Source organism: Mus caroli, unplaced genomic scaffold, assembly GCF_978045245.1.
Source record: "Mus caroli unplaced genomic scaffold, Mus_caroli_1 scaffold_2, whole genome shotgun sequence".
Classification (NCBI taxonomy): Eukaryota; Metazoa; Chordata; class Mammalia; order Rodentia; family Muridae; genus Mus; species Mus caroli.
The window spans coordinates 167,951,242-167,974,977 of NW_028227257.1; the positions used below are offsets into that span (position 1 = coordinate 167,951,242).

Below are 23,736 nucleotides of genomic sequence, written 5' to 3' on the forward strand. Positions count from 1 at the left end.
AAGAAAACAAAAGGCATCTTGACTGGTTTGGGGAAAGCTTTGATGAATTGCATACTGATGGAATATTCTTCCAAGTAGACACCAGGAGTGGAATCAGACAGCACCCTAGAGTGCCACATTTGTATGAGAGCCTGGAGGCTCAGGACACTTGAAACAGTTATGGGGAATTATGGGAGATCATATAGAGCATGAGGTCAGCACCAGGGACCAAGATGTTTAGGGTCTTTTTCTGAGCAGATGGTCCTCACTAAAGGATTTTAAGTCAGAGGGCAGGAATATAGTCAGGTTTGGATTTCGGAAGATGTGTCTAGTTGATTGTGGAGAACAGATTATGAAAGCAGGCTAAGGAATCGAGTCCTTTTGGGAAACTCACAGTAGTTCAGGGGACAAAAGAAGACAACAAGAGAGGAGTGGATAGGAAAAGCTGTGTTTGGAGATCTTCAGGAGGTGGGTAAGTGGTAGCATGCCCAGACTCCAGAGATAGAAAGAAGCAAGCAAGTATTGAGAGGGAACAGTAATGCCACTGGTCAGAATAAGCCAGGAGCACACAGCAGGAGTAAACCATGGGGCCCATCAGTACAGTGACTGGGATGAAGAATGAACTCAGGGCAGCTAACTAGTTGAATTAAGTCATTCCAGGAACATGGGAGGAGCAGATTTTGAAGCACACAATACACTGAAGATATAAGTATGCCACATGAAAATGTCATTACACAAAAAAAGAAACTAAAGTTTGGATCCTGCAACACATGGGAAGCACCTAGTCCCGTGCTTTCTCTGTACCAGGCATTCAGATCTATGGATTCCTGAGCCTAGAGATTACGAACTGTGAAAAGGACTCGGTATTGCTCACCAAGCCAGTACATAAGGAAGTATGGGCTGCATTTTCCATGAAAACATATACTCTTTTTGTTTGTTTGTTTGTTTTTGTTTTGTTTTGTTTTTTCGAGACACGGTTTCTCTGTGTAGCCCTGGCTTTCCTGAAACTCACTCTGTAGACCAGGTTGGCCTTGAACTCTTGATCAAATAAAGTTAGCAAGCCAATGCAAAAATAGACATTTGTATCTACAACTGATTAAAAACTGAGTTTTGATGAATGCCCACTATAAAAACTAATTACCAAAACAGTTATTTATTTATCCCCAACCCCTTGAACAGTTTAAAACCAATGGATACTTTGTACAAATAGAATATGTGGAATATTTAATTATTTTACAAAAGTTTCCAATAGCTACTTTAAATTACTAAACTCAACTAGAAATATTCATTTAATAGACTAACACAAATTTTGACATCTATGATGATATTTAAGCAAATATATGTTATTATAATCCAATGATAATAATCTAATAAGTTAATACTGAAGTCAGGCCTGGTGGCTCATGTCTATAATTCCAGAGCATTGAAGGCCGAGGCAAGAGAATGAAGACTTTAAGGCCTCTCTGGGCTACACAATTGATTTCAAGTTAGCTTGGGTAGGCTACATTGTGAGACCTATCTCAAAAAAAAAAAAAATCCTCAACATAAAGTAATTTGTGAACATTGTCCTCCTGTATGTTCTATAATGCTAAGGATAGCCTTACCCCAAAGGAAAGTTGGAACAACCTTTAATTTGGGGCAAGGTTCTGGGGACTGAACCCAGGGCATCACACATGGACTGTATTTTTCTTCCACTACCACTGAGAGGGTAGATATCAGTTGATGCATTTTAATTAATTAAAAGTAAATGTCAAAAAATACGAGGAACAAATACTGCCAACAGATTTTAAGACAATTTTCTATTTCCATTGAATGTTTACCAAGAATTTGAGTTTCATTTAAATGTATCATTTAGAATGGTACATTAGATTAATATATTGGTTTATGGTTATCTTTGGAAGTATTTAAAATATCAATTTACATGATTTTTTGTGAGATTCATTTTGGCATTCTATTATGGGCCAGCGTGATCAATGTTAGTGACTAACTGGGGATAAAAGCCAAGAGGAAAATAATTCCAACTGCCATTATCTCCATTTTAATAAGCACCTTCCACACTTCGCAGCTCTGACTGGTTGAGTCACTGTTTGATGACATCATAGGAAGAAGTGATGTCACTTAAAGCGTTATTTATGACTTAAGGTTTCAACAACAGGAATGGAAGGCCACCCTTGCTTAAATTAGACTAAAACCAGAAAGTGGCTCTGGATTGCAAACTGTAATTAAAACTTTTATTTGAAAAGACAACTCATAGTTTATAAACCCAAGGAAGAGCTTTGTGCCATGAACTTTCCAGCTGCCATACAGCACAATAAGAGGCTGCATTTTTCATGTTCAGGAGAATATGGTTAAGGGGGTGACGGTGTTGAGGACAGGGAAGATAAATCTCATAGACACGGCTATCCTATTTGTTAAAATGTCACCTTTCATGTGAATGGTGTCAGAGTCATGACAAATCACTTCAAGGAAAAAAATTACTAGTGGAAGGTTTGGGTGCGTAGAATATGCTGAGTAGAGCACATGACCAGGGATGCCTTTCACTCAGATATTGGCAGATCTACAAACAGCATTTAGAATACTCAAAATCGCCAAATGCCATTATAATATAATTTCATTTTATTAGACAATATGTGTACATGCTGGGATGAAAGGATGGACCATTTAGAGACTGCTGTATCCAGGGATCCGTCCCATAATCAGCTTCTAAACGCTGACACCATTGCATACACTAGCAAGATTTTGCTGAAAGGACCCAAATATAGCTGTCTCTTGTGAGACGATGCCGGGGCCTAGCAAACACAGGAGTGGATGTTCACAGTCAGCTATTGGATGTATCACAGGGCTCCCAATGGAGAAGCTAGAGAAAGTACCCAAGGAGCTAAAGGGATCTGCAACCCTATTGTTGGAACAACATGATGTACTAACCAGAACCCTGGAGCTCTTGTCTCTAGCTGCATATGTATCGAAAGATGGCCTAGTCGGCCATCAACGGAAAGAGAGGCCCATTGGACTTGCAAACTTTATATGCCCCAATATAGGGGAATGCCAGGGCCAAAAGAATGGGAATGGGTGGGTAGGGAAGTGGGGGGCGCTATGGGGGACTTTTGGGATAGTATTGGAAATGTAATTGAGGAAAATATGTAATAAAAATATAAAAAAAAAAAAAAGAAGTTGAGATGCCTTTCAGTTTGTGAGAGGCTTAACTGGACTTCATTCTTCTTTTCTTCTTCTGTGTGCCTTTTTAGTAGGCACACCTTAAATGGAAATCCACTATAAATAATAATAAAAAGATACTTGCATGGCACTTTAAGAATTAAAATAGTTGTTTTGTCTGGGGAAATGGCTCAATGGGGAAGAGCTCTTGTTGTGCAATCAAGAAAGGTTGAGTTCAAATCCTGAGGACCCATGTAAAAGGCTAGGTGTGGCAGCACACCTATCTCTGTGTATGGTGCTGTGGGGGCTGCAGACAAGAGTGCTGACTGCCATCTTAGTGCCATGTTGAGTGATAGACCCTGTCTCAAGGAGTACAGGCCTCCATGCTCACCTGGGCATTTGCACATACACAAATAATTTTTCTTAACCCCTTTGACATAGGAACAAACCGATGTGGAGGCATAACTAATTTACTGAAAGTCACTAAGCAAGCACATGAAACATGAGACCAGGATCCCAACCTCATCTCCTCTCCCCAGGGTCCAATCTATGTTGCATGAATGAAAGACTCTGGAGCCAATGCTATCACATAATTTTAACTTAAAATATATTCAAGTTTTGTATCAGTATGGGCTCCATTAAAATGTTTATTTCATGCAAAATGTATTACTGCAGTCCACATACACGTAAAAGCAGCAAAGATGTCATGTTAAAAGGTATCTAGTTTACCATGTATGTGATTCACACACACATACATTACACAGTGATATCCCACGTTACACAATGAAAACAGATGTGTCAGCAAGCATTAGTCATTATAGGAAATTGTTATTAGTAAATATTTTCTGCTAAAAATTTTCACTTGCTCATCCTTTGTTGTCTGCATCAATTTTTGACTCTGGCTAGATCCAAGCCAAATTGAAGGATTGTTTTCCCTGTATGTGAGCTGCCTATGGCACATGCTACACTTTGCACACTCATTTTTCCTGATGCGTTTTGTACAACATGTCTGCAAAGCATGTACATGCATCCTCCTCATTATAAGTGGTTAAGAAATGAAGCTGCAGCCAGGCGGTGGTGGCACACGCCTTTAATCCCAGCACTTGGGAGGCAGAGGCAGGCAGATTTCTGAGCTTGAGGTCAGCCTGGTCTACAGAGTGAGTTCTAGGACAGCCAGGGCTACAAAGAGAAACCCTGTCTTGAAAAAACAAAAAAAAAAACAAAAACCAAAAAACAAAAAGAAAGCCCAAAAAAAAGAAATGAAGCTGCATTTATAGGATTCTAAATGCCACAGACGATGGTGGGTGCACAGCCCTCCAATTATTCTTTTAAGAATGTTTCTGTACTATTTAGCAATACAAAGATGTTTTGTTCAATTCCCATTTGCTAGACATTTACTTGGAACTGTTTCTGAATGACTTCAAATTAATTCATTAGAACTTATGGGAATTAAATGGGTATGGCTCCCTGGATCCTGCAGAAGTATTTTTTTTTTGTGCTTTTCAAAGAAAATCTTCAGGTTAAAAGTCATCATAATTATAATTAAATAATCACTTTGAAAGGATTTCAGCCCAGTGTTTGATATATACATATGGTAATTAGTCACTCAAATATTTGTTGAATGAATGAAGTGATATTTCACTCTTTTCATTTAATTAACAGCATGGAAGGGGAAAAAGTGTCGGACTTGTATCCTTCCAAGAGTTCAGCCAATTTGGCATGTGTGATCAAAGGCAAAGAGAACAAAATATTTTTGGCCCATTCCTGAGTTTTTCCTTCTGGTCTTTCAGATACGCTTGGGTCAAATTCCTTTACCTTCCCCAGGGAGCAGTTTTCAAAGAGATTGACTCACTCTCTTGCTACCCTCAATTATCATGCCCCTAATCAGACCCTGGATGTCCATCAAAATTCTCTGGCTTGTTAAGTAGATATCTACAAAGATAGAAGATTTAGGCATAGCACCTGCCTGTTGCCCTCCAGGAAGTTTAGAATTTGAATTGAATAGTTGCTAAATATTTGTCATTTGGGCCATGGTTTGCTTGTTTGTTTGTTTTGTTTTAATTTTTTTCCACTGAGCTTGTTGCATCTACTCTAATATGGCATTCATGGTAAGCCCTGTTTGAAAATAAATGACAAAAAGAATAGCTGGGAGTGGGGAGGGCCATTCTTTAAAGCACTCACAACCTATAACAGACCCACCCAAAGGTGGTGCTGCCATCTAGAAATGCAGGTAGAGTTTTAGAAGGTGAAAAAATTATTATAAAGGTTAAATGGTGCAAAGCCATTCCCATAAAAAGCCCAAACAAGAACACAGGGGCTGCTGTTGTTGTCTAATATATTTTGACTTAGGTTGGCTATCACTGTCAAGACAGTCCCCACTGGTGTCCCAAAGGGTCAAATTCACTGCAGTCAACCTGTTTTTCAACAGACTCATGTGCCTTAAAGGAAGCAGATGGATAGGGGAGGCTTGGAACATAACAGACTTATAAAGTTGTTGCCTGTTTAATGACCTTAGGCTTGTAACCAGTGGTCACCTGATAACAAAGTGGTTTGGAGGTCTTTATGGAGATGGTCATCCATTAACTCTTTATTTATTTTATTTTATTATTTTATTTATTTTTATTTTTTCTTTTATTGGATGTTTTCTTCATTTACATTTCAAATGTTATCCCCTCTCCAGGTCTCCCCTTCAGAAACCCCCTATCCCATCCCTCCTGCCTCTATGAGGGTGGACCCCATCCATCCACCCATTCTTGCCTTCCTGCCCTGACATTCCCCTACACTGGGGCATCAAACCCCCACAGGATCAAGGGCTGGTCCTCCCTCTGATGTCTGACAAGGCCATCCTCTGCCATATATGTGGCCAGAGCCATGGTACTTCCATGTGTACTCTTTGGTTGATGGTCCAGTCCCCAGGGTCTCCATTAACTCTTCTTTCAGCATCTCAACTGCCTCCTTCTGATAATTGTGTAACAGGTTCTTATTGTGGGTGTGTGCATTTGTGTGTGTGTGTGTGTGTGCGTGCATGTACATCCTATCTATCTCTCTGATTTCCTGCCTGTCTAGATAAATCCTATGCAGATTCATAAACCTTCCAAAATATTTGACTTCTTCAATAGGATTGTGAACACACTAAAATATTTTTATGTTTGTGTTCTTCTAAATTAAATATACATTTGAAGGGAAAAAAAATCAAAGTAATTTTACAGGTAGTCAAAGCTGAAGATTACCCCACTCACTTCAGATCCCTTGTGTTATGAAGGGAGTCAAAGGCACAGCGGCCACCCAAAGCCACCACGTCCCAACCTTAACAGAGCACAGCTTCTGAATCTCCTGCCTTTGCCTAGAAATATGGGGGAGAAATGACATGGTGTTATGCTTGAGCATTTGATTTGGGGATGGGGTAGGGGTTAGAGGCGTGTTTTAGGGAATCTTTTTCTTTTTAAATGCCTATTACATTGTGTCCAGGCTCTTTTATGAGTTGTCCTCATTACAAAGAGCTGAAGCCCCTGCTCTTTCCTCACAGATCATATTGTATGCACTGTCCAGCTGAGCTCAGACAGCCTGTGGAAAGCTGACCTAGTCAGACTTCAGCCTGGTGACTCGTCTGCTCTGAACAGTCACTTCAAATAGTTCCCACTTCCTACATCTGCCTCCTGATCTTTTCTTGTTACTTTATTTGGTTTGTTTTCAAAAGCCATTTCCCTGGTTGCTTCCCCATGAAAATATATATATATGTGTGTGTGTGCATATATATATATATAGTCACACACTGGAATCCCAAATAATCCATACAATCTCTACCATGGGTGCAGAGTGGGTGACTGTCTAGGGATTGCCTCAGGATGTGCCAGAGTGCTAGGGTCTTGTGTGGTATCAGGCCAACAATTCCATTCAATTCTGGGCTATCTAAGAGGGAAATACTGAACTTGTAGTCAATGGATATCAGGTAATATATCCCTATCATTTAAATAAAAGTATACACATGTATGTATATATATAAAATGTGTATGTAAGTCTAGTGAAAACATATGTGCATACCACTAGGAAATAAATAATAGTACTTTTTATATTGTTTAATTTTTCATAAGCCAGGAAATATTATTGTGGTAACACAGGTTTATTTCACAATTTACAATGAAAACTTATTTTCTATTTGTGCCAAGCATAATTTTCTAACTTAATGTCTAACTGTGAAAAAGTAGGGATAGTTAGAGTCTGCTTTAAGGAGCATCTTGGTCCAGTTTCAAGCAGTGTGGCAGACTAAATGTTCACAGAAAACCTTTCCAACAGAGAATAAAACTGAAGGGAAAAAAGTCTCTGTTTTTAAATGCTTGGTAGCGACTACTGGTAAAGTTAAGACTCTTTCAGAGGCAGAAGCAATAGTGAGGTGAGAATGAGCAGCAAGGGAGTCAAGCAAGCATTATGGGAAGGGCTTGGAGAGCCAAGGATCTTGGGAACAAATAAGCAGGGAGATGGGCTTGGAGATACACAGGAAGCTGCCCCATCACTGACAACAGCATCTCTCCCTGTCCAGGAACAGGGAGAAATCTTGAGGCAAAGAGTTCTCTAGACTATATACTTCTCTGTCGAAGCTGATGTAGAGGAAAGATGAGAGACAAGTCTTGAGACTCTATAACCACAACTTTTATCCAGAAAGTGCCAGGGTGGTAATTCCTAGTGTCTGTCATTTTGACAGTCTCTCTCACCAAAACGGTAATCACAAAAAGCTACTTGTGTTTCCATTCATTTGAAATATTTTGTGTTCAGATTCATGGAGAGGGAGAGTAGAATGTTCTCCACTACAATCTGGAGGAGAAAGTCTCCTAAACTGGATGCTTCAAATATTTAAGGTAATAAATGTTATGTTATGTGTATTTGTAAGACAAACAAATCATCACCATCATCACCATCACCATCATCACCATCACCATCAGCAGCAGCAGCAGCAGCAGCAGCAGCAGCAGCAGCAGCAGCAGCAGCAGCAGCAAACCCCAGCAAAAGCATAAAAAAAGGGCCAAGAACGGATGTGCATGGCTGCAGTCTAAGGCTTGGAAGGCTGAAGTGGGAAGGTCTGGAGTTCTTAAGTCAGCTGAGCTACACTGTAAGAGTGCTTCAAAACCAAGTTTGTCTATGTAATATAGTTAACCTAAAGGTTTAGGATTAGCATTGGCAACATTGTTACATGTTAGTGTACTAGCAGTAGCTAAGCATCAGTTTACATAGTCAAGCCTCTAATATGACAGTTGCATGGCACACTAGAAAATCACGTCTGAATTTTAACCCTAGGAAGCTCTGAAAGTGACTTTAATGAGAAAAGGGGTTTTATAGATATCACTAAGAATATTTACCCAGTCTCATTCTGCTACATGAGTGGGTCCTAGATTCAATAGCAAATGTCCTTAGAGATGAAAGAAAAGACAGCCATACACCCAAGGCTGTGGGAAGCAGAAGTAGAAACTAGCCATGCAGCCATAGGTTGAGGGACACCAAGGCTGCCAGACAATGGAGTGAGTAAAGTGAGCATTCTTCCTGCAGCTCTGAAGTCTCGATGACATTTGATTTCAGACTCCTGCCTTCAGAACCATGAGAGAATAAATTTCCACTGTTTTTTGGGTTGCTTGGTGTGCTGCAGTTGTAGCAGCCATGAACACTATTGTGCCGTAATGGAAATACAATATTTACCACTATAGTAATAATTTCGGTTTCTGAAACCAAAAGCAGGCAGCAGTAACATAAACGCTTACATTTTTGTTTTCCTTTTAGGGTGAAACCATTTGTCCTTCTCTGTATTAATATTTCTAGATGCATTTATGCCCCAATTGTTGGCCAATACTGAACTAGCAGGAGTGACATGCTCATGACATCATAAGACAAAAAAATTGAAGCAGACAGTATTACCTGGATGATCAAGTACCAAAGAGTTATGGATGATCAAGAAAGTGCCTTTAAAAAATGTCTCAGATTGGATGTGACACACAAAAGGAATAGACTACAGCACTGATTTTCATTTATGCTCATTACAAGGATTCATAGACACTGTCTTCTAGGGAACTGTGGGTACAATTCAGTAGTAGTGTGTGATAATTGTATGTGGGGAAAATCATCTTCCAGGTAGCCACTGCAGATACCTACCAGATTAGTACTTCATTACTCTCACCACCAGTGATTTCCCACTTGACAATCCCCCAGTTGTACACTGGTCTACTCTAATTTGTACGGTGACCCGCTTACCTGTCAAGGTGGGACATGACTGTTTTGGAGATGTCTGCTCCTGCTTCTTGCAGTATACGGATGATCTGGAATGGTGCACCTGGATTCCGTCCAGGATGGATGATGACAGGACAGCCAAGCTGAGCCTGGGCATGAGCTGTAGCCTCAAGTACCTTTCTCTCGCTGTCAGTCAAAGGCCAGGAGCAGCCAATTTCTCCAATAACTCCACATTTGATGCTGGTGCCATCAGCTCCATGGAGAATTTCATTAATAAGGACATCTGTAAGCTAAGGAAGAATGAGAACAAGTTTATTTAATAGATTGTGAACTATTTCCAAATAAATTCATACTATACAAATTTTGGATGTGTTTAGAGCTGGGGAGGAGGAGCAGGAAGGATGAAGCCTCACAATTATGAAGATCCTGGTTCTATCCCTAGACTTCCCAGAAGAAAGCTCGGTGTGGTGGTGTGAGCTGTCAATCACAGCACTGGGGAGACAGAGATAGTTGTATCCCAAGGGCTCACTGGACAGCTGGTATAGCATTTTGCTGATTAGCTCCAGGCCAGTGAGAGACCCCGTCTCAAAGGAGATGAACAGTTTTCCTAAAGATGATACCTAAGGTTGTCCTCCAGCTTCCACATGCATGTCCCCTGCCATGCACATGCACATATATTAACACTACACACAGACACACTCACTCACACACACACACACACACACACACATACACACACATGTATGCATGTATGCACACACATCCACACTTAGACACACAAAAACCAACACTGACTTAGTGAGTACTGGATAATGAACATAGAATTTTTTTCTAATTTGCAAATTCAACAAGTTATTACAAGATTTATGATCTTATAGCTTGAAGATGCAGTACAGATAAAGAGAAAGACTGTGTGTTAAGAATGAAAAAAAGGAAGACTATACTTCAGGGATCATTTCTATAGTTTGTTACTAGAGAAGTTTTTCTTACTGTGCAGAATGAAATAAAGGGGGTTTCTTTATTTTAATCTGGGAACAGCACCTATAGATGCCACTGAATCTGTCAACTGAATCAAATACTTCTTTAATTCTATCCTACATTCCGCTTAGAAAACTCATAACACAATATTTACATTACTTGCTTCAAAGCATGGTTTGACAAGTATATTACCCTTCTCATTAGCTCAGTCTCCAACTAATATAAATGTATATATTTAAAAGCATATTGGGATATAACACAGATGAAAATATTTTAAAAGTCTTTCTAAATACTAACAGATATTTTACCAAGAGTTTACCTGACATTTTATGCCTGTGAAACAAGTTATGGGAGATAATATAGGAATACATACTATATGTAACTGCATGTAAACTGACACACATGTTTAATAAGAGAGCACACACATGTGCAACAGAGCCCTGAAACTTCTTTCTTTGGGTCCTTGCAAACTTTGTTCCTTTCTGCCCATTCTTACTTAATATTACAAATAAGAGAACAGACCTACTCCCATCCCTCCTGGCTCGTAATAAGAGAAGAAGATGTGTTGGCAAATGTACCAAGTCTCTGCCTGCCAAGTCTCACCCTACTGTGAATTTTCATTGCTGGTTATTATGAAAACCTGAGGGGAAAGCTGAAGCAGCTGATGGTGGGAAAACGAGGTTTACAAAGAGACTGAAGCAGAACCACTGAGCTCTGATAGGATTCATACAGACTGAGCATTAACACATTGGAATTGTTAATGACGAGTGTGTCCAGAGCTCCTTCCTCAACACTGGGAAGATACAGAGTCCGAATACTCTGGGGTCCAGTTACCAGATGTCTTGGAGAGCTAGCTATTTTTTTTCACGTATCCAACTACTTCTGAACCAATCGCATTTAGGGTGTCCTAAATGTATATACAAACAGCATTCTAAGTAGTGCTTTTTACCTGCTCCACTGACATGGCTCTGGTTGCTGCAGAGTGAGTTGCATCAACATAAAACCCAGCTCCAGCTATGATGTGGACTCCAGTCTGCTCTGCCAGCCACTTCAGTGTATGCACGTCCCTGCTGAGTCCAGTTGTCGTGTTCTCCACCAGGGCTCCTCCGCCCTTAGCCTTGAAATACAACAGTTCTTCTCTTATGGCTCCTACCTCCTGATTCAACTGAAGGTTCTCTCGATGGGAATAGGGATTTTTCTGAATCCAAAATAAATTTTTCATCATGATAGGTTCTTTGGAGGTGGCTTCGTGGCATGGAGGAGGTGGGCAGTAAAAATTGTCAAAGGTCATTGTCAGATGCTCATGGGTCAGGGTGCGTCCCAGTTGGCTGGGTTCTACAAGACCCAAAACTGTTTGTACTTTCCCACTTAAGGAAGACATTCCTGATAGTGTCTCAGGGATTTTCTCTAAAGAGGAAAAGGAAATATGGAATTAGAAAATTTAACACAAGCATGTAGTCTGTCAGTGGAGAGTGGGGGCTGTGGATATGCCAGTCGAAAGAATCAATGAAACTAGAGATATGACCTCATTTGTCATCTGCCCCAAGTGGGATGCATGAATAAAATGTCCCCAGTCCTTTCCATCAGGTCTCCTCTGACAGATCAGCTCTAACCTTATTTATTGGAAATATTTCTTCAGTTCAGTTCACATTCATATTTCATTTTTTTGGTCTCAGTTTTAGCTATGCTTTTGTGGATACTTGAACAAAAATCATATAAATTCCTCCTCTCTTTGTTACCAATAACTTCTATTAAAATCAGCCATGCATTAATACCATTTCCCCCTTCTTATCCAAATGAAATATACTGAGGCTTCTACTCATGGTACTACCCATTTGCTACTGAAGTAAATGAACTTCTGCTGACCGCCTGCTATATGCCTGAAGCATAACACAGGACCTCTAACCTGCCTCACTTCATAGGGGATGGCCACAAAATAATTGAGGAAAGAAGAAATGCATAACTAGGTTTATTAATGTCAAAAATAAGAACAAGCAAGCCCTTTCACTTTCAAGGGGGTTTATTGCATAGTGCAAACTGAAAGTGACCTTTCAATACATAAAAGAAAAACTTCACTGTTACAATGAAAGTGACTATGTTATCTGTGATGGTTAAAAGCTGAATGTCAACACGATGCAACCTAAAGGGAAACTCAGTGAGGAAGTGTCTTCACTGAGTTTGGGTATTTCTATAGGGAATTATCTTTATTACATTAATGGGCATGGGATGACCCAGACCATTATGGATGGCAACACCCATTCCCTAGGTAGGGGATCCAGAACTTTATGAGTGGAGAAATTGAGCTGAGCAGAAGCAAGCAAGCAAGCAAGCAGATGTTAATGAGCTTGCTTCTGTTTGCTTTTGACTGGGTATGCTGTGACCAGCTGTCTCTGCCTGTCTCTGTGACTCCTCTACAGTGATGGACTGTCATCTGGAACTGGAGTTAAAATGAACCTCTCCCCCTCTAAGCTGCTTTGTGTCGGGGTATTTTATCACAGCAACAGAAACAAGCCTAGAATGCTGCTGAAACAGGAATCAGCTGCCATCTCTAGAAGGAGCAAAAACCTCTTTATTGCTCACTTTATTGCTCATTATAATTATTTATTTATAATTTCCTTTCAGACACAAAGAGTAAGTATCTGCCCAGGTTTTTCTCTCAGTGACAGCAAGAATTCCTATTCCAGCATTCCCATGTTCAATGTGTACCCCTTATACAACAGACTAAATGGAAAAGGTAACAGTGGACTTGGTGAATAGACACACTGTAGCTGACGCCACCAGAGCACTGCCGGAAATGAAGCTCCACCCAGAGGACCAGGCAGACATGATCATGAGACTGGAAGAACAGAGTAGCTTTGAAAGCTTTCAAAGTGTTCCTACAACAGACATTCTAAAATTAGTTCCCCCATATCTCTGGAAGCCTTCTCTGTATGTGGGGAGGGGGGTAGTGCATCATTTTGAGCCTGTGCATGTGGAGATCAGAGGTCAACCTCGGGTATCAGTCCTCTGAAGCCATTCACCATGTTCTTTTGAGACAGAGTCTCCCCCTGGACTAGAGCTCACAGAGAAGGCAAGCTGCAGGATTCTACCTATGACTAATCCTGATTATAGGATTCCTAGTGTCTACTAACATACCTTTTCAGTCCCTAGGACCCACATACAATGTATTTGGGTTGTAGGGACAGAATTCAGGTCCTCATGTCTATAAGGAAAAGACTTTAACAACTGAAGCATCTTCTAGTCCCTTTCTATGATTAGCTGAGCATCTCGTTTCTCATAAATAAATTAGAGAATGTGCATCACTTAGGAATCAAAACAAGTAGGAATTAAGGCAAATGCAAGCGAATACTACACATAAAAATATTGTCAAAAGTGGAACATAGTCTATAGTCAACAGAGAGCAGAATTATTTTGCACTTTGACTACATCACTTCTTTCTACAAAAGAAAGGTTGTGGATCTGGTTCTGTTTTCTGGTTCTGTGGAAAAGGTTCTGTTTTCCCTGTAATAGGTCAGGGAAAAAGGAAAAGGTTTACAAATTATAGGTCAATCTTTGTCCAGCCACTTCAACGACATTGAACTTAGCTGTCTGGGATAGTTTACTGACAGTCATAAGTGCCTCATTCATATTTTTCACAGAGAACACGAGAGTTGTGAACAATGTGACTACTGAGCTTTGTTTGACAGTGTTCTTGTGCAAGCTATGCTCTGAACATTAGGCTGGACACATGGAAGCCAGGAGGAACAAAATGGGATCTGCTCAGAATTACCATACAATTGCCAGTCCCTGCCCAGGCAGTATATTTTTTACTGATGACCTCACTGTTCAGAAAAGACGAAGTGCATTGGAGGTTCCGAGCTTTATTCTTTTCTACTCAAAATAATCAGTATGTGATTACTCCTTTGGTAGAGGAGATCTCAGTACCATTAATAATAGATTCAACCCTCTTGGTGGGTTAATTTTCTGTTTTCTCCCTTCAGCATTACAGATGTGTTCTGGAAAGCCACAGATGGGGGCAGAAATTAGGATGAATTGATAAAACACGACCAAGTCTGCCACAAAAGTAACAAAGTACACACTTAATTGATGTGTATTTGAAAGAGCAACATGGTATGTTTCATCCTTACAAGCTGTGAGCCTTTGTAAAAAAAAATGTTTTTAAGAAATGTCATCCCTCCTGGGACACTCCTCTAATGCTCTCAGACACAGTTGGCTGGCTCTTCTGTGATCACATACGATGTAACACACGCTTAGAGCATAAGAAAAGATTAAGGAACAAAAAGCAGCCAGCACCCTTTTAAGGGAGAATGTATCTTTGAATGGAGCAAGACAAAGGTCTGGAAATTTTTGGTTTCAGTGTGGCTAGGGAGCCTTTTTTTCCTGTGTTCCATCTGGAATTCACTTTCCCTACACAGGAAGAGGGTTTTCATGCTCCTTCATCATAAGGATGCACACCTGTAGAACCAGCAATGACAATGGATGAGAATGCCACTGCCCATCTGTGCAGAGGGGAATGACCACTGACACAAAAGGAGGCTTCCAGCATTTTCCAGAGCTTCCCACAGAAGGTTCAGTATTGAACCTGTATTAGACAAGGATAGCAGGAACTATCAACACATTTGACAAAAGTTTTGTCGCACATCAACTGTGAAATCAGTGTTATGTGTGAAAGGATAGTCTGCAATTATTACAACAGCCCAGCCAGAACCCAGAGCCTATGGTAGTTAATCTTCAACTTGGAGATCTAGAATCATGGAAGGGTCAAGCTTTTGGGCATGTATCTGAAGGATTGCCTAGATTAGGTAAACTCAAGTGAGAATTCCAGGTCCAAATGTGGCAGGTCAAGGATGAACTAGCTGAACAGCACCACCCAGCTTTCTCTGCTTCTCTACAGTGGGTGCAGTATGACCCATTCAGGCACTTCTGCCTTGATGAATGGTATCACTGTAACCCAAATTAATCCTTATTCCTCAGATTGCTTCTCTCATGTTCTTTGCCATAGCAACAGGACAAGTAGCAGACACATAACACTTCTAATCTTTTGAAAAGTTTGTTTTTGTTTTATGAGACCAGTTCTAATAGCCTATACTAAGTTGAACTCATGGTGATATTCCTGCCTCAGACTCTCAAGTTTCAGAAATACAGGTATGTCTTCTAGCTCTTCTAGTCTTGTTGGACCTAGAATCAAAAGAGAACATTGAATAAAAAATAAAAACAAGAAGAGAATTAGAAAAGGGGACAACACTGTTGTACTATGCAGCTAAAAACTGAAAAATAAAAGGGATTTGATTACTTACAAACATATGCATATATTGTCTTTTATAATATTTATAAATAATTTGCTTGGTGAGTGAAGATCTGGTGAGGAGGAAGTTTCCGTTTACCTTTGGTTTCCATTTAGGTTTTGAGAGTTATTTTGGTCTGACTACTATGATTAAGAGTATTCTGTCTACTCAAGTTGAATATCCTCTCCAGTTACTCTGATGGTTAATTTATCAACTTAATTGGACTTTGAAGCACCTAGAATATTGGTAAATCACACACCTGGGTGTGTCTTTTAGGAACTTTCCAGACATAATTAGATCATAATGGCTGTGGCTCAGTAAACAGATTAAGCCCAAAGGGATTCATAAATAGTGGCATTGGGAGAGTTGATGGGGTGGGGCCAACATGGAAGAAGCAGGTTACTGGCTTCATGTTCTTAGAGGCCATAGCTTACCCTGGCCCCTTCCTGCAACTCTTTATGTCTGCTTCCTGGCCACAATAAGATGAATAGCACATTTTCTCAGCTGTGGAGTTCAGCATTACCTTGGTAATTGGTAGTGCTGTGGACGATGTGGTTTGAACTCTCTGAAACAATGTGATGTGTTGAAACAAATGATTCCCCTTCCTTGTGGCTTCTGTCTTGTTTTGCCACATTGATGAGAAAGTAATGGGCACAGTTGCCTTCTCATAGATTTCAGAGGAGAGAGGATATCTAGAAGTCAGGATGCCCTGTATGTGCAAGTGGGAGCTCTTAAAGCACATCCTATGCATGTTGTAGGCAATCATACTTTGCCCTGGACCTGACACCAGTGTGCTAGTCTTAGAGCTGACTGAAGCTGTTAGTACTTCAACTTAGATATAATGGCCAAATTGGCAAACTGACTTTTTTTTACTGACATGATTTAAAATTCCTCACCCCAACTTCCTCACAACAGTGAAAGGTCTGTTGCCTTTTATCAAACCCTCTGCTGAATTTCACTCACTTTCCTCTGTGAATAAACCTTTACTGATGAGGAGAAGAGATGGAGCTGAGGCCATGTCCCTGCAGAGACCTGTAGGGTGTTTCTATAATGTAGGGGGAAAAAATTCAGATGGTGGATTGGTCTGAAATGACACCAGTTGAGATGGCAAAAATGCAGAAGAGCATATGGGACTTTCAAACTGGACTCACTGGTACTAAAAAATACCCTGCAAATAAATGGCCCAAATATATCAACATTTCTATTTTTTATGTGTTACATCACAGTTCAGCAGTATACTCTATAAACACCACACTTAAAGATGACATTTGAGTTGCAATAAAAATATTTTAACAACTATACAATATTTTTTAAAGCTTGTTTGAATACTTCCATCATGTACAGGTTCAAAAGATGACACCTCTTCTCTCAAACAGCATGGGTCTGACTGCTGAACAATGGCAACCACAGGAGTCCATCTTGCAAACAACATTGGTCTTTTCTCTATTCCATGTACTGATGCTCGAGTAAGGAAAGCTTTAGTAGGGCATGGTGACTCAAGCCTGCCATCTCAGCTACTCAAGAGGCTGAGGCAAGAGGGTCTTAAGTTCAAGTCCTGTCTGGGCTGTAGTGTGAGTTCAAGGCCAGCTTAGTTAGTGAGACTTTGTCTCAAACTAACAATCAAAAAGAGCTAGAGAGCTAAGTCAGTGGTTGATAGAGCTCGAGGATGAACTAGCTGAACAGCACCACCCAGCTTTCTCTGCTTCTCTACAGTGGGTGCAGTATGACCCATTCAGGCACTTCTGCCTTGATGAATGGTTTCACTGTAACCCAAATTAATCCTTATTCCTCAGATTGCTTCTCTCATGTTCTTTGTCATAGCAACAGGACAAGTAGCAAACACATAACACTTCTAACCTTTTGAATAGTTTGTTTTTGTTTTATGAGACCAGTTCTAATAGCCTATACTAAGTTGAACTCATGGTGATCCCCCTACCTCAGACTTTCAAGACTCTGAAATACAGGTATGAGCTACTATGTCTGCATGAGACCTAGGTATCATGTCCTGTGCTAGAGGTGGGGGAGGAAGTGGGGAGAGAGGAAGAGCTGGAAAGAAATGCTATCAAACATAAGGATATAAATGGAACCCAGCACTCTTCAAAGAGATAAATAAAAGAAAGTAGCCCACAAAACAAATGTAATAGCTTGAGGAAAATAATTTCACTCACAAGCACATCTTTTTATTACCTGTAGACTTAAAAAGTTGACAATGTAGAAATATTATGAAAGGAGGAAACCATATAAGGGTGCATAGCTGAAGATGTTGCTTGGGTCTTAAATAACTCTAAGTCCATCAAAATGGGCCATGGGTCAACCCTCCGTGTCCCTTGTTGCTAGACTGTGGTAACTGTGTTGTTGATTTTTTTTAGTTCACTGTTCAGTGAAAAAACTAAAAATGTACTCTTATGAAGAAAAAAAAAAAAGATGAACAGTGGGGATGACAGGGGAGGATGGAAAAGTAGAGAAAGAGGGGGAAGAAAAGAAAATGGCATCTTAAGTCAAAATGAAGTATGACTTACACCAGTGACATTCTAGAGTCTGGGGAGTGTAACAGTCTGTCAAAACACTGTCTGGCAGACTCATCTTATAACCTTGCCTTTAGAAGAAGGCTCCATTGTGGATGCTGGAAGACGACTTGGGGGAAATGTTTTGATTTCAATACTAACATTAGTCCTGAAAGCAAAACATACATCAGTCACCAGACAGGCCAGGTACATCATTCCTGTTGCAGAGTATGCTTCATACTGGGACTGCAGGCTTTCGTTCAGTAAGTAGAATGCTTGCTTAGCAAGCAGAAGGCCATGATACTCTGGTGTAGTTCCTGTGCACACATGCTTGCACGCACAGGCACACCAAAGAAAGAAGGAAAGAGAGAGAGAGAATGTAAAGAAAAGAAAAAAATCTCTTCATTGAATTTAGTTCTCAGATTGTATCTCAGTCACTAAAAAACTTAAGTGTTTACACTTCATTCCTGGAAAACCACAAATTAATATCTAAAATGTGTAAAATATCTATATTCCTTTCTCTATTTTTATTCTTCTTTCTTTTATTTTATAAACCAGGATCTTAGTAGCCCAGTCTGGCTTAGAAGTCACTATGAAGCCTAGACTGATCTTGGACTCATGGAGGTCTTCCTGTCTCGGTGCCAGGATTAAAGAAATGGGATGCCTCCCCAGCATCTTCACACCACTTTACTTAGAAATCTAGTCTTGAAGGGAACTAATGAAGGTGGAAGATCAGTGGATTTCAGAGTCTGTAGTTTTTGGCTGTTTCACTAAACAATGGTGTTGCTTTGGAAGAATGGCATAAGTACATTGAATCTACTTTCCCAACTGTGAAAGATGAATTCCCAATGCAGCCCAAGCTTCGAAGGGGATGACTTTAAAATATATTTATACACACACACACACACACATACACACACAGATTGTAGCAGGATGGATTTCAGTGCCAGGCCCTTCAACATGTAAGAAAACTCCAGAAGAATGGGTTCTGGTCTCATGTTTCTACTCTGTGTGCTTGAGGAAAATTTAAAAGCTTCTGATGAGTTAGTTTCCTCACTTAAAAACTCATTCTTCTGAACTATGGCCTAAGATTAAAAGGAAAGGGCTAGCAAGAGAATACCCCAAAGCACTATTTAAATTATAAAGCACCATCTAAATGTTTGGAATTAGTATGAACTTTGAATTATTTCCCAAATATTTGCTTAGTATCCACAGCCAAATGGACCTGAACTTATTCTTTTTAAAAACTAACAATAGGGGGTTGAAGTTTATGAATCAAACTAAGGCTCTAATTTGCTTATAAATGAATTCCTGCACTTGAGACCGGGATTGTTGGACGTAGATTGACTATTGCGATTGACATCAGGGCTCATTAGGTTTTTGGAAATGCCCACCAAAGTGATTAGAGCCGCGGGAGGTCCTCATTAGCCACAGGGAAGTGCAAGTAGAAAGGCCTTTAAAATGAATGTGTGTACTACAGTGTTAGTTTCCACAGATGGCCTTCAGTGAGCATGCCTCCTGATAGCACCACGCCTGTGCAGTCCCCAAACACTCTGAATCTGAGCTGGCCTGACAAACTGTGACCTAAACAATACGGGGGAACTTATGGACTGACTGGATGGCAGTCTGATACCAAAATCTTACGAAGCATCTTCCATTGTGTTTTGGGGAACAGGGTTATAGTGTAAGAAGTCTGTTTAAGTTTGCATGTGAAGCAGCGGTCCCGAGAGTTCATGGAAGAAGGAGGCAGTCAGACAGTCTGCCCCTGTGAACTCAGCCCTGTGGAGGTAGCAGACAGTTGCATGACTGCCATAGATGCTTTTTTCCACAAAGATCCCAGTTGACTTCAGGACCAGACTCAGTAGAGTATGCTAAGCCCAGAGAGTTGTGGGAGATTATAAAATGACTATTGCTTGAAGCCTCTGCCTTAAGGTAGTGGGCTGAATCTTGAATCATTTGATCTCCAGACCAAACTTAAATACTAGAGTCCTCATCACCAGTGGTGGTATCCTGATATGGTGAGCTTTGAAGAAGCCATGTGGTCATGAAAGTCAGGCCCTCTGGAAGGAGACTAACTCCTTTATCAAGAGATCACAGGATCTTTGTCTCAGTTACCATGTAAAGGGATAGCAAGATGATAGGCCATTTACGATCCATGAAGAGAATAAAAATCTGCAAGGACTGTGTCTTAGACTCTAGGTTTCTAGAGCTATGAATTCTCATGTGAGACTCCATGCTTATCAGCTAAGACACAAAGTCTGTGTTACTTTGTACTTGAACACTAAATTGATGAAGAGAGGCAGTATGTTTTTCTGCAAGAGATAAACACATGTGGAGAGTAATGTTGAATACAGCATTATTTAAAAAAAAAAAAAACAAACTTTAATCAAGCTGTGCCTGGTGCCATGCACCAAGAATCCTAGCTCTGGGGAGACTGAGGCCAGCCTGGGCTATACAACAAAAGCTTGTCACAGAAAGCAAAACAAATCAATAAAGGGCTTCAAAAAAGATTTCAAATCTGAAGAATAAAAATGCCATCCAAATACATTATAATTAGAAATTTGACCTAGTTATAATAAAGATTAGCTGAGTGTTGGATATGAAAAAGGGTTGGGGTAATTTTTCTGATAAATATATGGGATATTGAGTTCTTAACTTATGCAGCTCATTGATGAAAAAGGTTAGCTTTGTAAAGTTTGCTTGTGTCCTGTCAAATGTTAAATATTGTCACTGACACATTTAAGAAATGGGGGGCCAGAAAGGTATCTCAGCAGTTAAGAACAGTTTTTACATTTGTAGAGAACCTGGGGTCAGTTCTTAACACCCATGTGAGGGCTCATGATCCACTGCCACTTTAGTTCCAGGGGATGTGGTGCCCTCTTCTGACCTCCTTGGGCACCAGGCACACATGTGGTACATATACATTCATGCAGGCAAAACACTCAAACACATAAAATACTTTTTTAAAAACAAGAACAAAAAAGTCCAATATAGAGATCAGGGTAGTGCCAGATAACATTCTGATACACGTATACATTGTATGCTGTTTAAATGAGGTTAACATTTTATCATTTCTGTATGGTGAAGCTATCGAGATTCCTTTCGTCAAGCTTTGTGAGAGATACACTAGACTACTGTTGTCTTAATCACCCTAGTGTGCAGAGGCACACGATAGCTTCTGTCTCCTTTCTCACTGCAGTCCAGCCCCTACTGATCTGTTTTTCTTGTCCCTCTGCTCCCCTTTAGTCTCCCCAGCTCCTGGTGACCACCTTTCTAATCTCAACTTCCATAAGATCACCTGTTTTGTATTCCACATATGCATGAGATCTTGTGGAATTTATCTTGGTTTTGGCTTTAATATGTTTCCACATCTGCTACCATGAAAGACAGGATTTGACTCCTTTCAGTGTTTGGATAGCACTTTGATTCCTCTGTGTTTGGGTATCTGAGTTTCACTATGCCCACATGCATTTCTTCACCCATTAATCACTTGGGTTGTTTCTATTTCTTGTTTATTGCAAACAGTGCTGCAATAAACATGGGGTTGCTGACATGTCCCCATATCTTGATATCACTTCCATTGAATATCTACCCACCCATAAGATGAATGCCAATTTTAGTCTTGGGCTTGTTCTTATGTTTTCCACCACGGTTGACTAATTTCCATGCCCCAACCCCAGCCATAAACCAGAGTCCCCTTTCCTTCCTATCCTTGCCAGTAACTGCTTTGCCTTTTTGATAATAGGTATTCTAACTGGAGAGAGGTAGTATTTTATTGCAATTCATTTACATTTCCCTGATGATCAGAGACATGGAGAAAAAAATTTTCATAAATCTGTTAGCAATCTGCACATCGTGTTTTGAGAAACAACTGTTGACATCTATCACTTTCAATCAGATATTTTAAAAATCTTCAGTTCTTTATACATTCTGGGTACCAACCACCATCGATAGTTTGAAGACACTTTCTCTTACTTCCAGAGCTCTCTCTTCATTATGCTGATCATTTCTTTCGCTATGATAAAAGTTTTTCAGCTTGATGTCATCTCACTTGTGAATTTTTGCTTTTGTTCTGTGCTTTTAGAATGTATCTTTAAAAAAAAACAATGGTTTCCTGTTTCAATGTCCTGAGGAATCACTTCTGTATTTTCCTACAATAAAATCTGGTCTTACAGTTTGACTCCCTTTTTGATTCCTCTATATTTGTGGCTGATTTTCATAGCATCATTCATTGAAGACTGTTCTTTGCCCAGTGCACATTCTCAGCAGCCTTGTTGAAGATCGGCAGGCTGTGGACATGTGGGTTTCCTTCCAGACTCTCTGACCCATTACACAGGTCTGTGTGTCTGCTGTCAGGCAAGCACATGCCACTGTAATTCCGGTAGTTTGTACTGTATTAAGCCTGTAAAGTCTCCTACTTTGTTCTTTTTCCTCAGAGTTGTTTTGGTTATTGGTTTTTTTATTAGAGTTGCCTTCTTTTAGTTCCATGTAGGAAGTCATAGATATTTTGAAAGGGTTTGTACTGACTGGACAGACCATTTTGAGTAGTATAGATGCATAACAGTATTTTCTGAGTTTCAAAAGACATGTTATATTAAAAACAACTTCCAAGGAGGGGCCAATATATTGTAACATCTCCTAAATTAACAGCTATTCAAAGGCACCATTGACAGATAAATAGGGCATTGAATTGGGATTGATGTCACCAGATAAAACCTTAAAACATGATAAGAGCAAAAGGCCATGGAATTTCAGTTTGGTATGAACATTTCTAAAGAATATTCAGAGCAGGGAGAAGACTCGGGGAGTAAGAGGACTTGTTGCCAAGCCTTATGACCTGGGGCTTGTGAGGTAGAACAGAGCAGATTTCTAAAAGCTGTCCGAGGACTTCCACTTGTATGTCCTGATGCATGTACACAAATGGCTGTCGGTGATTTTCACAGATAGAAGTCTTATTTCAGGCTCCAGAGAAAAGCTTTCCATTCCAAATGGTAACTTAGTTCTTAAACATTGGCAAAGCGGGCATTGTAGGATTCCTTCAGAAAAATTCCCCTGGAAGAAAGTTACAACTAATTTGCCATTTCATTGAGGAGTTTATAAAAATCACCACCACCACCATGAAGTGAGACATGGCACAGCCCCTTTTCTGTAGTAATGCCGCAGAAGGGAAGGTTTCCTTAGCAATATCATCCACAGTCTGAAACATGTTACTTTAATGACAGGAATCAGTTTTAAGGAGAAGTTTAGGTGCATGTAAACAGCCATTGACATACAAAGATTTCATTGATGTCATTATCTAGAACAGCACCAAGTTCTTGGGGGCTGGAGAGTTGGCACAATGGTTAAGAGCACTTATGCCTCTTGTATAAGACTAGTGTATGGAAACTCACAACTGCTTGCAACTTCTAGCTGTCTTCTGGCCTCCCTAGGCCTTGCAATGAACATTATACACATATTCAACTACACACAAACACACATTAAATGAATATACATTACAAGAGAACGAACGGTGATATATACTATGGCATTTTATACAACCAGTGAAAGCATATTCAAAGAATATTTTCCCACAGTTCTGTGTGTGTGTGTATGTGTGTGTGTGTGTGCACAAACATGTGGGGGCTCAA

The 23,736-nt window shown here is 40.1% G+C and overlaps 1 protein-coding gene and 1 pseudogene across 2 annotated transcripts in view; one reads left to right on the forward strand and one right to left on the reverse strand.

The window, feature by feature from the left end:
- Nucleotides 1–23,736, reverse strand: part of Pter (phosphotriesterase related) — a 60,661-nt gene that overhangs the window by 12,249 nt on the left and 24,676 nt on the right. For both annotated transcript variants that reach the window (XM_021156499.2, XM_029470377.2), the window contains exons 2-3: nt 11,270–11,727; nt 9,367–9,632 (exon numbers count right to left, since the gene is read on the reverse strand). In XM_021156499.2, coding sequence (XP_021012158.1) covers nt 9,367–9,632; nt 11,270–11,701 — 698 coding nt within the window. In that variant the 5' untranslated portion in view covers nt 11,702–11,727. The remainder of the gene's footprint in view (nt 1–9,366; nt 9,633–11,269; nt 11,728–23,736) is intronic.
- LOC115030561 (small nucleolar RNA U3) lies at nt 10,277–10,360 on the forward strand (annotated as a pseudogene).